At 49.6% G+C, this 15,459-nt stretch overlaps 8 protein-coding genes across 8 annotated transcripts; 6 read left to right on the forward strand and 2 right to left on the reverse strand.

Moving 5' to 3' along the window:
* Positions 1–55: 55 nt before the first annotated feature.
* H257_18458 (hypothetical protein) lies at positions 56–481 on the forward strand (the record flags this gene model as incomplete). Its single annotated transcript, XM_009847513.1, has 3 exons — positions 56–142; positions 171–365; positions 434–481. The coding sequence occupies 3 exons, from the start codon at positions 56–58 to the stop codon at positions 479–481; spliced, it is 330 nt and encodes a 109-aa protein (XP_009845815.1).
* A 151-nt stretch (positions 482–632) lies between these two features.
* Positions 633–1,001, reverse strand: H257_18459 (hypothetical protein; the record flags this gene model as incomplete). The annotated part of the gene is made up of 1 exon (XM_009847514.1): positions 633–1,001. One exon carries the CDS (start codon positions 999–1,001, stop codon positions 633–635), a length of 369 nt encoding a protein of 122 aa, XP_009845816.1.
* A 2,435-nt stretch (positions 1,002–3,436) lies between these two features.
* H257_18460 (hypothetical protein) lies at positions 3,437–3,967 on the forward strand (the record flags this gene model as incomplete). Its single annotated transcript, XM_009847515.1, has 1 exon — positions 3,437–3,967. The coding sequence occupies one exon, from the start codon at positions 3,437–3,439 to the stop codon at positions 3,965–3,967; it is 531 nt and encodes a 176-aa protein (XP_009845817.1).
* A 634-nt stretch (positions 3,968–4,601) lies between these two features.
* H257_18461 (hypothetical protein) lies at positions 4,602–4,933 on the forward strand (the record flags this gene model as incomplete). Its single annotated transcript, XM_009847516.1, has 2 exons — positions 4,602–4,628; positions 4,673–4,933. 2 exons carry the CDS (start codon positions 4,602–4,604, stop codon positions 4,931–4,933), a joined length of 288 nt encoding a protein of 95 aa, XP_009845818.1.
* Positions 4,934–5,369: 436 nt separating this feature from the next.
* H257_18462 (hypothetical protein) lies at positions 5,370–5,831 on the forward strand (the record flags this gene model as incomplete). Its single annotated transcript, XM_009847517.1, has 1 exon — positions 5,370–5,831. One exon carries the CDS (start codon positions 5,370–5,372, stop codon positions 5,829–5,831), a length of 462 nt encoding a protein of 153 aa, XP_009845819.1.
* A 60-nt stretch (positions 5,832–5,891) lies between these two features.
* H257_18463 (hypothetical protein) lies at positions 5,892–6,826 on the forward strand (the record flags this gene model as incomplete). The annotated part of the gene is made up of 2 exons (XM_009847518.1): positions 5,892–6,581; positions 6,818–6,826. The coding sequence occupies 2 exons, from the start codon at positions 5,892–5,894 to the stop codon at positions 6,824–6,826; spliced, it is 699 nt and encodes a 232-aa protein (XP_009845820.1).
* Positions 6,827–7,200: 374 nt separating this feature from the next.
* Positions 7,201–8,399, forward strand: H257_18464 (hypothetical protein; the record flags this gene model as incomplete). Its single annotated transcript, XM_009847519.1, has 3 exons — positions 7,201–7,875; positions 7,922–8,257; positions 8,391–8,399. The coding sequence occupies 3 exons, from the start codon at positions 7,201–7,203 to the stop codon at positions 8,397–8,399; spliced, it is 1,020 nt and encodes a 339-aa protein (XP_009845821.1).
* A 5,829-nt stretch (positions 8,400–14,228) lies between these two features.
* H257_18465 (hypothetical protein) lies at positions 14,229–14,581 on the reverse strand (the record flags this gene model as incomplete). The annotated part of the gene is made up of 2 exons (XM_009847520.1): positions 14,229–14,477; positions 14,534–14,581. The coding sequence occupies 2 exons, from the start codon at positions 14,579–14,581 to the stop codon at positions 14,229–14,231; spliced, it is 297 nt and encodes a 98-aa protein (XP_009845822.1).
* Between the last annotated feature and the right edge of the window lie 878 nt (positions 14,582–15,459).

The following is a 15,459-nucleotide window of genomic DNA, read 5'->3' on the forward strand; positions in this document are numbered from 1 at the left end:
CTATCGGTGCCGTAAGGCCGAAGGGTCGTGGGCCCCATCACGATAATTTTGGGAGATGCACCCGCCGCCAACAACGCTGAGACTAGACCGCCTGAAGCAACCGACAGGTCAGCGCCTGAGTCTAGTAGCGAGGCTCGGACCGGTACGACACCATCCACCGTGGCCGTCAGGTCTTCGCGGCCCACCTTTACGGCGTTCGTACGCATCGTCGCTACACGACCACCAGGTGTTCCTTGTCCTCGGCCGGCGTCAGCCCGACCGTCACCACGGCTCCAGTCACCACGTTTTTGGCCAAGCGCCCGGCCATGTGCTTTAAGCAGTTGCACGGCTTCCTCATCCGTGATTCCAGGACACTCACGGACCTTGTGAGTGGTGGATTTACATTTCAAGCAGCCGCTGCCAGGCGTCGAACTAGTCGGTGCCTGAGGCGTAGATGGCGCCGGTGCCGCTCTCGGTGGCGCCTGCGCTGATGCTGGCCTAAATGTTTGGCCGTTTCCTAACGGCATCCTCGGTGGGTCAGGTTTCCCGGCCGGCTTCGCTTCTTCTTCGTAGCCGACGAAACGCTCGTGGCCGATGGCAAATTCACGTAACCAACCCACGAAACGGTACACGTCCTTCTTCAGGGGCTTGTTTCACGTCAGCGCCATCTGCTCCGTCACTGCCCGATGGAGTGACACCGGCTTGAACGCCTCCGTAAAGATCTTTACGATGGCAGCACTTTCTTCTCTAATAACCCACTCCTGGCGGTACCGGCGTAAAGCGGCCGCCATGCCGTCCAACATTCGCCCGATCCGAGAATCTGCGTCCGGGATCGACATGTCAAAAACCACCGAGGCCTTGACTTGCTTCTTCAGGGAATCCAGTGTCCGAGGGTCAACTTGAAATCCCAGCGTAAACCATGCCGCCCATTCGGCATCCGTTACCTCTTCCGGGAACTTCCCCATGTCCCACTCAGCCACGCGTTGTTTAGTCGCCGGCTCAATGCACGCACTCAACGGCATCAGAAATGGCCGAACGCCGTTCGCGGTGAGTATTCGTCTGGCTGATGTACTGGTTGTACGACGCCATGAACGCTAACAGTTCTTCCTTCGTAGAACCCTTGAACATTGGGTTCTTTGGGAGGGCCGGTGCGTTGTGAATGTATACATCGCCTTGACCCATGTCCCAATCTTCAGTTTCAGGGGCAGTCACACCGGGAACCGCCCCAGATGGTCCACCAAACGGCCACGCCTCGTTGACCGCCACCGGCTGGCGTCGGCCCTGTGGCGACCAGAACAGCCGATGAACAGTCGTCTTGCTCCACGTCTACGATCATCAGGTCGGCCAGAAAACTTCTCGCCGGCTACCGGACTGTCTGAATGGCCCGACCTTGGTCGATCGCCATCCGAGTCCACACGGTCGCTGCCAGGGAGCTCCGCGTCCTCTGCATGTACGCTTCCGCTCGTGGGTTGTTCCATGCCCCAAATCGCTAGCTTGTCAACGACAGCTAAAGCATTCCTTGTTGTCTGCACCGGCTTGCACAACCAGCTACCGTGCTCACGACGGTAGACTTCGATGACAAATCCAAAAGTGTCTTCATTACCATTCAGGTTATGTGCCCATCAACCAGCGAATCACTTCACTGTAATCCAGGCATCACAGTCAATACACTCAGCGTACCGAGGGAGGTTCGGTAAGTCCTAGCCTGGGCCTAATAGGATCCACAGAGGGACTAATTAGTTGCTCCCTCGGCGAGTCTAAAAATAGAACCCGACTGAACTCACTGTCAACTGCACACACACTTACACGGGTAGTTGATCCGAGGGGCGGCCGGGAACAGAAGCCAACGATATCTCGTGCATTTGCAGGGAAGTGCTAGAGGCTATGTGTGTTGGACATGCAAAAAGAAGTAGTTGCATCACCACTCACAGTCCTCATCGTTTAGATCTATACAGTCGTATTGGTGGGCAATCTCAACATAGTCAACATCTATCATGCCCTTCTGTGGCACCCTTCTACAATAATTCAACATCACAACACCTAATTGCATACACTCTCTCAATGTGAACAATGCAGTAGCACATTAACATTAGGGAGTACTAGTATGCAAGTAGGTGCTGTGCGTTGAATTATTGTGGCGGGATGTACAGAAGGGGTGCGCTGGCATTCCACTACGGTAGTACATAACATTAGGGTGTGCCATCGCTACAACATAAGCTATCTACATTGTAAGCCAGTTCAAAATGTCGTGACTGGCGCCTGTAGCCTCTACTTTCATGATATACGTGTGCAAAACCTATTCCATGCCGCTGAGGTTGACGAAAATCAATACACAGGAACTGTAAAACGGTATTTTATAGTCTGATTATACAGTAGCACCGGTGGGGATGCCCTTAGCGCTTACTTGTATATCCTGTCGCTGAGCCCTTTCATCACAGTCTCACCCCATACACGTTGCAAGCCATAAACAAACCGTAAAACTGCATGCTTGTATACATACACACCATTTATCTACATCGACATATAACGTTATCGCTAACTCGAATCCATGCCCAGTACATTAATGTACTGGGCATCGTTGTGTACGCAACCTGCAAACGCTTTTACTTGCACACCAACTATCGCAATGAGCCATCTTGCATGTAGTGTTGCTGAGAGATTCGAGCATCACAAGGCTCTCAGCAACACAACACAACATGCATTGTGAAATGCGCGCAACGCGCTGACCCTAGTCACGACGTAGCACATGCGAAGACTGATTCCCCGGGCACGATTGATACCCCCCTGATCATAATTCCCACAACGAGCCCCACAACCACCCGCACCACAGCGATCCCATCCTACGCGTTTGGTGGGTTATGGGGAAGGCCAGGACCATGAGAGTTGTTCTCGGTCGTTTCCTTGGAAGTTGGATCGATGATCCGTGGCATGCACATGCTTGGTGTATACACTACTTAGCTCCACGACACGGATCATCGATCCAACTCCCACGAAACCCACCCCGAACTACTCGTATGGACTACAGACAGATCACATCCTAACCTACCAAACTTCATGGGTTGGTCACGCGAGGTTTGATAGATGTTGGCCATGGCGCTTGGTTGCCTGTACGAGGAACTTAGGAGGCGTTCTAGATGGTCCGTACTGGATGGCGTGTCCGACATTATGGTGCACAAGGTCGGGTGTAGCTCTTGGAAGGAGCCCATGACAAGTCGCATGAGCTTCATTCATACTCACATCAAGAATCCCTCCTTCCACGACCAACTGCCTCCGGATATTATACACGGATAAGAGTCACATACAAAAATCAAGATACATCTCCCCTATGGCCAAATATCCAAGCACCCATGTAAAATACCGCTAGGTTAAATATCTATTTCTGGACCAATTCATCACCAAATCTGAGACGTAGAATTCCACTGGCTCTGATTCTCGACCCCAGCATCACTCACCAACCATGCCCACGGAAACCCACCCAGCGAGCGACATCGACCGCGCCATTGCGTACGTAAAGAAGGCTCGCTCCCGATACGTCTCAAAGAACGAGATTCTCGACATAATAATGGCCAATGCAGTTCTCCGCCAAGATGGAACACCGGCAGCCTCCCGCACAGCCGCCCGCCTAAGGCGGCGCAAGGAGCAACTAGTTCAACAAGTGTGGAAGGAGTTCATCCAGCGCGGCACCACTACGACCAAGCCCCAAGCATCACGGGACATGTCCCACCGCACACGACTGCCGGTGACGTCCGACCTGGCCAAGATTATTCAAGAATTCGTCCGCCATCGTCGTCAAGACCGACAACGCACCGTCGCCAAGGACGTCGTCACTTTTTGCGGTCTGAAAACCGCCTGGATTTTGATCCGGAATCGGAATCCTCCACGCAAGCCACGCAAGCCGCGTACACCGCTCGACACAAAGGGCGCTTGCGAAACTGGGCTACAAAAGGGGAAAGAAAAAGAGGGGCCTCGGCCTCCGCATGTCCGATGAAACGTGATATGTATGTTTCTGAAATGTGTGATGTTTTATGGGCGATGTCAACCGACGGCCTGTTATATATTTGGATGAGAGTTATATTCATCACCATTATAGCCGGCAGGATGATTCATTATTTGATTCGAGTGATGACCTTGATGTTGAAGTGAAAGTAAAACACAAAGGTGAAAGATTTTGTTTCATTGCTGCTATTCTAGACACTGGTTGTATGGATAGCCGACTCGTATGTTTAGATATATTTCAAGGGGGAAAACGAACTGGGAGACCTGAAACAAAGGACTATCACGGAATGTTTGACTATGCATATTTTGTCAGTTGCATATTTTGTCAGTTGGTTTACCAAACTTCTTTTAGAAATAAGGGGTCTTGGATTGCAAAACGCTGTTATAGTAATGGACAATGCAAAATACCATAAAGGTCTCCCTACGGGTACACCTAATTATGGACAAAAGAAGAGTGTCCTACAGAATGCTTGCACTACGTACGGCATTTCTTTCACAAAGGATACGAAAGCTGCACTATGGAAAAAGCTTAGTGTGTATGTCGATAAGATCGACATCGAGGTTGTAACGCAGGGCATGAAGTGGTTTACACACCACCTTACCACAGTGACCTTCAACCTATCGAGATGGTGTGGGCTATCGTAAAAGGCCAAGTACAGTGATATATACAATACAATGCTTTACAAATAAATGGTAGGTTGGACACCAGTACACACAAGATACCAAGTCCAAGGACGTGCACGTACGGTTGACGCAAGCTTTCGCTGAGTTGGCGGCATGCAGCATCAAGGGCTGCATTCACAAGGCCGATAGGCAGCTCAACAAGCTGGCCGAGTACATCATGGAGCAACAAGAAGTCGACGCGAGTGACAGCGACGATGACAACAGTGATGACGGCAACGACAGCAACAGCGATAGCAGCAGTAGCGAGTCGGACAGTTCAGAATCAGAGAAGTAACAATTTTTATCTCTTCTTATTGGTCGCATCTAAATATGCAGCTATGTTGTGGAAAGTCAGAAAAACTCTATATTACAATTCTTTTTTGGCAGGCACCCTCCAAGCTGTCGACTACTGTAAATATCTATTTCTGGACCAATTCATCACCAAATCTGAGACGTAGAATTTCTTCACCACATTGAGATTTGTCGATTCTACGTCTCAATTTGCTGAAAGTTTGAGTAATGACTATGAAATAGAAGTCCGAAAATTTTGTGCAAAGTTAGTAGTTTATAGATGACGAGCACCATACCTGTGGGTATTTCTTAAATACTTCGACATAGAGGGAAATGAAGGTCGCGGGATTTGAAAGCCTTTAATTGCCTGCCGCCCAAATTGCCACCTGGCACGTAGACTCAACCGCATCCACGGGACACACAACCAATTTCACTTCGCCATGGTCATGAACATCGCCTCCATGCTCGAGCGCTTCCTCGTGCTAAACGTCTCGGACCAAGTCTTCCTTAAGGACAGCCTGTACGACTTCGGCGATCTCGCAGATGAACAAAACGACGCACTGGCGTACGACAGCCCCGTCATTGAAAAGGTCATCGAAGATGGTGGCGTTGACGCGTTCAGAACCTTGACGAACTTCACTCCAACAGAGTTCGACACGATTTGGGGACTCGTGGTGGCCACACTCTTTTCTCGCTGGCACAAGGGACGCGAGCGCAAATCGACAACTACCCCCCGCGACGCCCTAGTCATGACGTTCGTCATCCTAAAGTACTATCAAACATGGGAAAAGCATGCCATGGACTTCGACGTGAAGGCTCCTACCTTGGACAAGATTGTGCTGCGCGTCGTCAAAGTTGTCCAACCATCCTCTACGAGTCATTCGTCACGATGCCAACGATGATGAACCTCCGCGAGAATATCAAGTTGTTCCAAGACTACCCGTATACAAAGTACACGACGGATGTCAAGTTCCAGCCAGCGAACCGTCCGACCGGCCGCTTTGGGGAACGAAAGCACTACTTCGGCGGAAAGCACAGGCTCTACGGTCTCAATATCGAAACGTCCGTCTCACCGGAAGGATGATATGAACATGCATGAACCTGGTTCTGTCTCGGATCTGACGGTGATCTGCTCTCGCATCGAAGTCCACGTCGCCGCCCTGAAAACAAATGCTGCCGATCGTAAGATCTATTACAATGGGGAGCGATTCCAAGCTTACCCGGACCAGTGGGCAATCCTTGTAGACAAGAGCTACATTGGACTCAGCAGCCCGCTTCGTGCTATCCACCCCCAGAAGAAACCCATCAATGGCACGCTGGACTGCCACGACCTTGATCGCAATGCCGCCGTGTCGTCGGACCGCGTGATCGTCGAGAACTTCTTTTTCCGCGTGTGTCTGCTTTGGAAGATCTCCTATGGTACGTTCGTGTGGGGAACCAAGATTTATGACGCCATTCTACAACTTACCTTCGCGTTGAAAAACTTTCACGTGTCCTCTTGCCGCTTCGTCAAGATGACAACAGCCAGTACAGTTCTGTACTTGCTCGGTACGCGCGCATGGCTGAAGAGTCGAAGTCCAAGCGTGCAGCCATCCAGCGCCTACATCGAGCACCGCCCGAACGCTTGGCGACTGCATCAGTACATTCCGCAGGTACAGCTCGTGCGTCGTTTTTGGCTCATGCGAACAATCGCCGCTGAGTACAATTTTATGTCACAGATTATACTTGATAATTGTATATAAACGCCAAGTAAACATTTATACTTTAATATATTTGGTTCTCATGGGAGTTACTGATCATTTCTGATGAACTGATCAGAATTTCTATCATTTCGGAAATATGATTCTCTTTGATCTGAAGTACTTGCGTTTTGGACTTGGTGACGTAGTTTACTTAAATACGATTTGTAAGATCCTACCACTGTCCGATTATGAATGATGGGCTATCCGAATGAGATATTATCAGCTGTATTGTCTAGAAACCAGACACGAAATTCAAAGAAAACCAAAATATACAAAGTACCTGTATAATAATGCTTACATTTCTAAATTGCAAGCCTACCACCCGCGAATATCCGGATAATAACCTTCGTATCCGGCTATATCCGGCAATTTTTGGCGCCAAGCTCTTGGTGGGCTTTGCTCACTTTGTCCAGTCCAGTCATTCTGAAAGATGCTCAAGGTGCAGAAGAAGAAGAACCTCACAGACAGTGAGTGCAACAGCATGGTTTAACACCTGCTGTTGCGGTACACCAAAGCCGGCAAGATACCTATGGGAGCGGCGGACGAAGTGGCTCAGTTGTTCGACTGCACACCATCAACTTTTCGCCGCATATGGCGTCGTGCGTCTGTGAGCCTCTCAGGAAGCAAGACCATCTGTCGCAACGTCAGCCAGCGCAAGAAGAGCACATGTGGACGAAAGCGCCTACACAAGGACCTGCCCAAGCGCATCCAAGCCATACCGCAGTCACCGCGATACTGGTTTTGCTCGTTAGCCAATTCCCTGGGCATGCCAAAGTCGACCCTTCACGACTACTTCAAGCGAGGCGTCTTTGCAAAGTACTCTATTGTTCTCAAGCCTGCACTTACGGAGCCCAACAAGGTGTGCCGCCTGAGGTGGGCACTCGACCATGTTTGTGACCGCGACGGCGCCAAGTTCTTTGACGACATGTACGACACCCTCCACGTAGACGAAAAGTGGTTCTTCATAACTCGGCTCCAGAAGAAGGTCTACGGAGCCATTGGTGAGAAGATCCAGCAGCGGTCTTGCAAGTCCAAGCATCACCTTCTCAAGGTCATGTTCTTGACGGCTGATGTCCACCCACGATGGGACGAGACGTGTGGGGAGTGGTTTGACGGCAAGTTGGGGACGTGGCATTCTACCGAAATCGTCTCAGCCCAACGCCGGAGCAGTCGGCGTGACGCTGGGACACCGGTCATGAAGACTGTATCTGTAACTCGTGAGACGTAGAAGGCAATGCTGGTGGACAAAGTTATACCTGCAATCCGCACCAAGTGGCCTCGCGGCGAGACCAAGACAGTCAAGATCCAACAAGACAATGCACGGCCCCACGTTCCTCCAAGTGATGTTGATGTCGTCTGCATGCAAGGCGGATGGTTGGGGCATGGAAGTGATGTTTCAATCGCCTAATTCACCAGATCTCAATGTCCTGGACCTTGGATTTTTACGCGCCATTCAGGCCCTCCAGGCCGAAAAACACTCGAGTAGTCTTGAGGAGATTGTGGCTGCCACCGATGCTGCCTGGGATGTGGTAAGTACCAAGACACTCAACAAGAACTTTCTCACCCTGCAGATATGCCTCCAAGAGGTCATTCTCAATAAGGGTGGGAATGACTATAAGATCCCACATATGAGAAAGAATGTATTGCATGCTCGAGGCAAGTTACCAGAAATGGTTTCTTGTGATAGAGATGCTTGGAGTTTTGGTTGTGCGTACTTAGTTGGTGTAGACTATTCTGCTGACATGCATAAGCTGTCACTTGAAATCCTACAGAGCATAGAAATGAGTGCATTCTGCACTCAGATAGAGGCGCTAAACATTGTCGATGATACGGACGCTGACGATAACCTCGTCGCGGCTTTAGGTCTTGTAGAGTTATCGTACGAATAAGGTGTAATTATCCGAATATAAAAATGTGCACTCTTTCTCGAAAATTCGATTTTCAAAAACGTGCATTCATAATCAGACAGAGGTAGTACAACAGTAGAATACTAGTACCGGTGTATCATATTTAAATGTATACGAATTACTACATCTTTTTGCGGTTAATTTCAGCTTTTTTCACTATATTTCGCTTAACTTGCAGTATATTTCACGACACCACCGATATATTTTGGTTATCTCCAATTAATTTCGTGGAGACCTCAAACTTCAGGTTTATATCACCAAGCCAGCAGTATAATTCTATCAACTATCGTTTAATTTCAGTTTTGGTCAATTTATTTCACCCAGCATCCGATTAATTTTGCCAAAAAACCCAATCATACAGGACACGACCTGTACCTATAGTATCTATCTAACCGAAATATATCAGTGGTCTCGTGAAATATACTGCAAGCTAAGCGAAATATAGTGAAAAAAGCTGAAATAATCCGCAAAAAGGTGTAGCATGTACTTCGAAACATTAATATAACGTTATACTAAATTTAGTATATACTAGTATATTAGAAGCTAGCACTTACTGTTCTACAGTACTATAGAACCCGGTAGCCTCAAGTCGCCGTGAACATTCATAACGAGAGCATCTCCGAGGGTTGAACTATTAATATTATAGTATTCATATCGGATGGAATTAGGTTTTCGAGCTTCAAATGAGACACCAATCAAACTTGTCAGAAAAGACTATCCACGAGTAATTCCTTGAGAGAAACAGATCCAATGTTACTTCCGTGATCATTCATCATGAAGTTCGTATTCTGAATAATACTGCGTACTACTCTGGCGCACAATAGTTGTCGCCTCCATTTCACTTGATTTATGTATGCCAAATCTTGAGTTTTCCGAATATACCTGTCTAATTGGATAAGAAGTATCGGATTACATAGGTAAATACACCAGAATCGGGTGATGGCAGGTCGCTTCCGAGATGGCTTGGTGACGCATGGCTGTATGCCAGCTCAGAGGTATGGTGCGAGCACGCTTTCAATGTATGACATGTAGCATTCAATCTATAGGTTCACTCAGCGGAGTACGAACTCTCGAAGAGTTCCCTAGTAGCAATAAGAGCATGGCGCGGATATCGCCGTCCTCCCATCGTTGGTGGAGCTACTGGACTACACACAGGCCAAACTGCGTTGCGCGCCCGTGAGAAGCTTTAGATGAGATGTATAATGCTACAGGAATCGAAGTGTATGTGAACTAACGACGTCTTCATAGCCTGGCGGGTGAAGCACCACATTTTGTTCTTCGCGTGCTGCAGTTCTGATGTCGTAGCATCAAAATTACGACGAAGTCAGAGGACCTGGAAATAGCCAATCAAAGAGGAGATCCTACTACGCTATCGATTGCACCAATCAGAAGCAAAAACGGTGAAGTATTACAAAAATTCCACCAATAAGAAATCGAACGTGACAACTATTATGCCCCAGATTAGTAGTACAGCAGTCTACTAGTACTACGTAAGCTTAGTACCCATCCGAGCGGGTTAATAGTACCGGTTAGTACTACTTATTTACAGAAGAGGTATAACGAAGGTTAATTCAATTACATGGCCGTAGTGAGCATTACAGAAGAGTCACGACCTACTGCTGCCATTCAATGTTGAGCATCATTGATTGGGTGTGGCTGTCAACCGGAAAACCAGGTATTGTTCCATCTGTTACTCCCCCTGTTTTTTTACCTCATTTTACTGAATTCCGCCGCCGCGGTGTGCCCACAGGGATGCGGCGAGTACACATGCTGAGTGGCAAGGCTGAAGCCCACGCGGGATCGATCGGCCTAGCGAACCTCCTCACTCCGGTAGGGGGTTCCATGTAAAGCCAGTTGGCGAGGCTTCGGTTGATGTAGCTGATCCTAGCAGGCCCTCAGGGGCGCCGCTTGTGAGCAAACCAAGTCTGTTGTGGGCATGCTTGCGTGCTCACAACAGACTTGTGGGTCATGTTCAGTTGTAGTGATCTTGACGCCAATGGTGTTGACTGTGAGGTGACCCCTACAGCTCACTAGTGCGTCACGTAACAAGGATACGCCGCTGTACACGATGATGCGAACTGGTGGGGCGCTCGATGGGGAGTGAACCGGGGGTGTTCCAGGCCGGTTCGTTCATGTATCAGACCGTATGGACCACGGTATTCGACGTCTAAAAAACGTGAGTCCCAATTGGTTTACTGTTAGGTATATGTTGCATGTATTGTTGTATTTATATGATTTGTTGTCGGCCAGTGGTTGGGGAACCTCCTCTGGACCGCGTGGAATAGTATATACTTCGAAGTATAATCTAGCAGCGCATTGACAGCTTCCCTTTTGCCCCGGACGCATGACGCTTTGTGAGGAGCATTAAGTTATCACAGTTGTGGAATCCTGCTTTGCCCCTGAGGTAGATTTGGACGTGAAAACAGACAGGTTGGTGCATGACATATAAATTTGTGATTTGTGTTTAGTTCATTTGTCCATGCTAACTTTGGGTGCTCTGTAGGAGGCGCAAACCAAGGAAGAAGCGGAGTTTCTCAAACGCAGTTCGCACGAGTCCTTTGGTGAGTATGTCGGCTATGTATTGGTAGGGTCAGCGTACCGTCAGCCATTAAGTCTTGCAGGAAGTGGAACCGAAGCCGGATGTGCTTGGTGCGCCCGTGGGAGGAGATACGTTTGGCCACTTGAATCGCGCTTTGATTGTCGTCGACCCACTGTGGTGTAGATGATGGGGCTGACTGACCAAGTTCACGTAGGAGTTCGAGCAGCCAGACGATGCTCTTCGCGGCTTCGGCTGCCGCGATGAACTCGACTTCCGTCGTGCTTTGGCCGACCAAGCTTTGCTTGCGCGACATGTAGACCGCAGCGGCACCAGCGAGCATGATGACGAAGCCGGTAATGGAGTTGCTGTCGTTGTTGTCATTTGCAAAGTTGGCGTCACTGTATGTGATAGGGGTGCTGCCCGTCGTAGTGCAAGCCCAACGTCGACGTCCCAGACAGGTACTTGAGGACACGCTTGGCAAGGCGCTAATGGGTCTGCGTGTGGCCGTGATTGTGTGTGGCCAGATATCGTACTGCGTTTGCGATATCCGGCCTTGTCGCTGACACTAGATACTGTAGCGCTCCGACAAGACTTTGGTACGGGACGTCGCGGGTGTTGGGCGCTTCAACGGACGGGACACCTTATGCTTGGGGGGTTGGAGCGGGATGGCAGCCAGCCATGTTGAAGCGAGCAAGTAAGTCTTGAATAAAAAGGTGTTGGTGCATTTGCAGGGTACACGCTTGGCGGTCCCGTTGAATCTTGATGCCTAGTAGGAAGTCCAGCTCGCCCTTGTCGGTTCCCTCGCAAATTGCCCTTCGATGGATGTTATGAAGCGCGCAAGTACTGCGGCGTCCTTCCCGGCCAGTGTGATGTCATCCACGTACACGGCAAGGTAAGCCGAAACTGCGTTGTCGGCATCGCGGAGGATTGATCCTTGTAGCATCGCTTGAAGCCGAGTGTGCAGAAAAAACATCGAGTTTCTTGTGCCATTATCGCTGCGCTTGTTTGAGGCCGTACAGCGCTTTCTTCAACAGGCAGGCTTTGCCTTCGTCTCCGGGTACATCAAACCCTTGAGGCTGCACCATGTAGATTGTCTCATCCAATTCTCCGTTGAGAAATGCAGTCTTGATGTCCAACTGAACAGTCTCCAAGTCCAGCGTTGCGATGATGGAACACAGGACACGTAGGGAGTGAAGGCGCATGACTGGAGCAAAGGTGTCAGTGAAGTCGACCCCTGCGATTTGGAGGAACCCCTTGATGGCGAGGCGGACTTTGAAGCGTTCGATCTCGCCCATCGACAGGTACTTGACTTTCCACACCCAATTGGACTTCAGAGCCTTGCGCCCCTTGGGTAGGTCAGTTAACACCCAAACATCGTTGGCTAATACGGAGGCGTGTTCAGCGACCATGGCATCTTCCCATTCTGTTCTATGTTGCCAGGTCCGCCATGGTCAACGGTTCGATTGGGCGACGCGGCGCAACTGCCTGCATTGCTGCCACAGTTTCAATGTGCTGCCTTGATCGTACGTTTCCTGCACTTCATAAGGGGTTCGTCTAATGTAGGCCTTGTGCGAGTAGCAGGTGCTGACGTGTCGTCGGGGTCAACAAATCCGACAGATTTGAGATCGTCGGCCGACGTGATTCCTGAGATCGCGTTGGACTGAGGTACACGTAGGTGGCCATGGGCAGATGTGGTTGGTCGTGGAGCTGTCAATGCCAGGTAACAGGATTAGTTGGATAATCTTTGCCACTTGTCGCATGGCGGTGTGGTTGAGCTTGTTGTGCAATTGGCGTAGCTTGTGTGGTATCCGACGGAGGATCGAGAGTCTTGTCGGTCGCCAGTTTTGTGCCGTTGATGCGTTCAGATGCTGCCCTCGGGGCCACGTCTTGAAGGACGTACGGGCTGTCAGACATTGCGAAGTGCAGCTCATCACCATTGAAACGGTGCAGGTAAGTTGTCTTTTCCAGATCGTGATGGCCAAACTGGTAGCGACAGCGAAGCAGGCGGACGTGAGAGATGAGGTTCTTGTAGATTGTCGGTTCATAGGTGACATCGTGCAGCTTCAACGTGGCGCGCTCTCCATTGCGTAAGAGATGGATCTTAGCCGTACCTCGACGTCCCTTGACGACCGCTTGATTAGGTAGGATCAAGCTGGACGGCCCCTTCGATGAGTGCATGAAATGATGGTTGCCGGTGATGTGGCCCGTGGCGCAGTTATCCAAGGTCTAATGATTCTCCATGACTCGCGTAATGTCGCCCACGGCCACAGAATTGACTTGGTATTGCGCAGCGTTGGAGTCGGAGTCACTGCCATCTGAGGTAGAACTTGGGCGAGGTTTCCCGCCATGTGTCCCCGTTGCGATTGCCCACCCCCACCAGTTCTTTTGTTGACATAGTTGGGGTCGTATCCCGGGTGCCCCTTTGCTTCTGGATCCCCTTTCTTCTTCCATATGTAGCACCAAAGAAGGCTGTCGTCAGTCTTGCGTCTCTTGTCCCTCAGCTCTGTTAATCGCGTTTTTAGTGCGTTGATCTCCAGCGTCATGTCCTCAATGTCCTTCGCCTCGTAGGTTCGCTTACGTTGACGTTCCGCGTCCCTTGGGCGATCATGGCACTCGTCATGTCGATTGCCTCGCTTCCTTTCGCGGCACTTGAGCAGAGCAATGGTAAGAGCTTTGCGTTTGACTACATGGCCAGGGGTTGGCTTGAGATGGTTGATGAAGGAGTTGTAGTTGTCCAGACTGGAGTCGGGAAATGAGATCAACAGCCACTCGACTACTTCCGACTCCGTTCATTGCCTTGCCCGTGTCAACCAGCTCGTGGATCTTGGCTCGTACGTAGTTATATGCTTAACCATGTCATTTTTCGAATCGTAGCACAGGCTGCAAAACCGGCGGAGGACATAGACAGTGTTTGACAACTCCTTTCTCTCGTAGTTCAACACCAGCGTACGCCGCATTTCCGCTGGAGTGCTGTCTTCGCAGATCATATCGAAGACTTCATTCGAGAGCGACTTTTGAAGGTACGATTTGGCCATGTTGGTTTTGTCCTCGTACACGAACGCTTTGACTTCCGCAGCGTCGTCAGGTATAACATAAGTCCCGTCGATAATGTCACAAATGTGGGCGCAGTTGACGGACGTTTGGAATTTTGACCTTGAAGGCCGATAAGTCATTTTCGTTGAACTTGACCTTTCGCAAAAGGTCATTGGCCCTCGACTCAACAGCCCGCAATCCATTGAGCTTGGCTGGTTCGGTAGGTTGAGTTCGAAGATCGTTGATTTCTTGTTTCCGCGCAAGGAGCTCTGTCATAGCATCGGCGTTCAAGTCCGTCGCAGAGGTCACTTGGAGAGGGGTTGCTAGCTGTTCAGTGTCATTGTCACCGGCGTTTGAGCGAGGGGCTGAGGGCGAGGATGGACATCCCGGAGATTGGGTTGGGTTGGCTTGGTCTTGGACTCGGACGACATTGGTTTCGGAGGTTGAGACTGTTAACCTTACAGAAGGCGTAGCGTAGGTATAATGAAGGTTAATTTAATTATATAGCCGTAGTAGGCATATACAGAAGAGTCACGACCTACTGCTGCCATGCCATTCAATGTTGAGCCTCACTGATTGGGTGTGGCGATTAATCGGATATTGTTCGATCTGTGACTTTTGAACCATATAACAGCACATTTTAGTGGTAAGCGATTATACTGTAGCTACAGTAACCTCTACTGATGCAACTTAAACATGGGGACGGGGGTTCCGAGGTTATACATGCCTTTCTTTTGAAGGGTGATGATTACGTAAGCAATAGTGACGACTGTTGCTTTCATGGAATTACTCGTCTGAAAACAATGTTAGAAATAAGTTACCGAGATCATTCCAATGGGAGACTGCCAAAACCTCCGCATACTATTTACTGTTAATGCAACTTGGACAGTGGAAAGCATAAGCGAGTGTTGTGAGCATTAACGATTTCTACTTGATACTACATAGTACTCGGTAACGTCGTTTCCTGTAGAACTCATGTATAGCTGAATAGTTCCGTCCGAAACCTCGCGAATTAACTCGGGTTTCAGCAGGATATCAAGAGGAATAACCCGGTCAACGCGAGTTACAGTATGTTCACCACTGTCCTTTGGTGACATTAGAAAGATTTTGCAACTCATCCCTTCACTGCCACGCCACTAGAATATGCCAAAATCGGCTTTTTTGCTTCAGTGTACTGACCAGTCAAATTTTGGTTTTGCAGACCAGTCACTACACTTATCCGGTTATTGTACGGATTCACACCTGCATCGTCCCGCAGCTCAGTGTTCAAACATGGTACTCGCACAGAAGGACCTCGCCCTCCTGCTTG

The sequence above is a fragment of the Aphanomyces astaci genome (assembly GCF_000520075.1).
Source record: "Aphanomyces astaci strain APO3 unplaced genomic scaffold supercont1.167, whole genome shotgun sequence".
In the NCBI taxonomy this organism is placed as follows: domain Eukaryota; phylum Oomycota; class Saprolegniomycetes; order Saprolegniales; family Verrucalvaceae; genus Aphanomyces; species Aphanomyces astaci.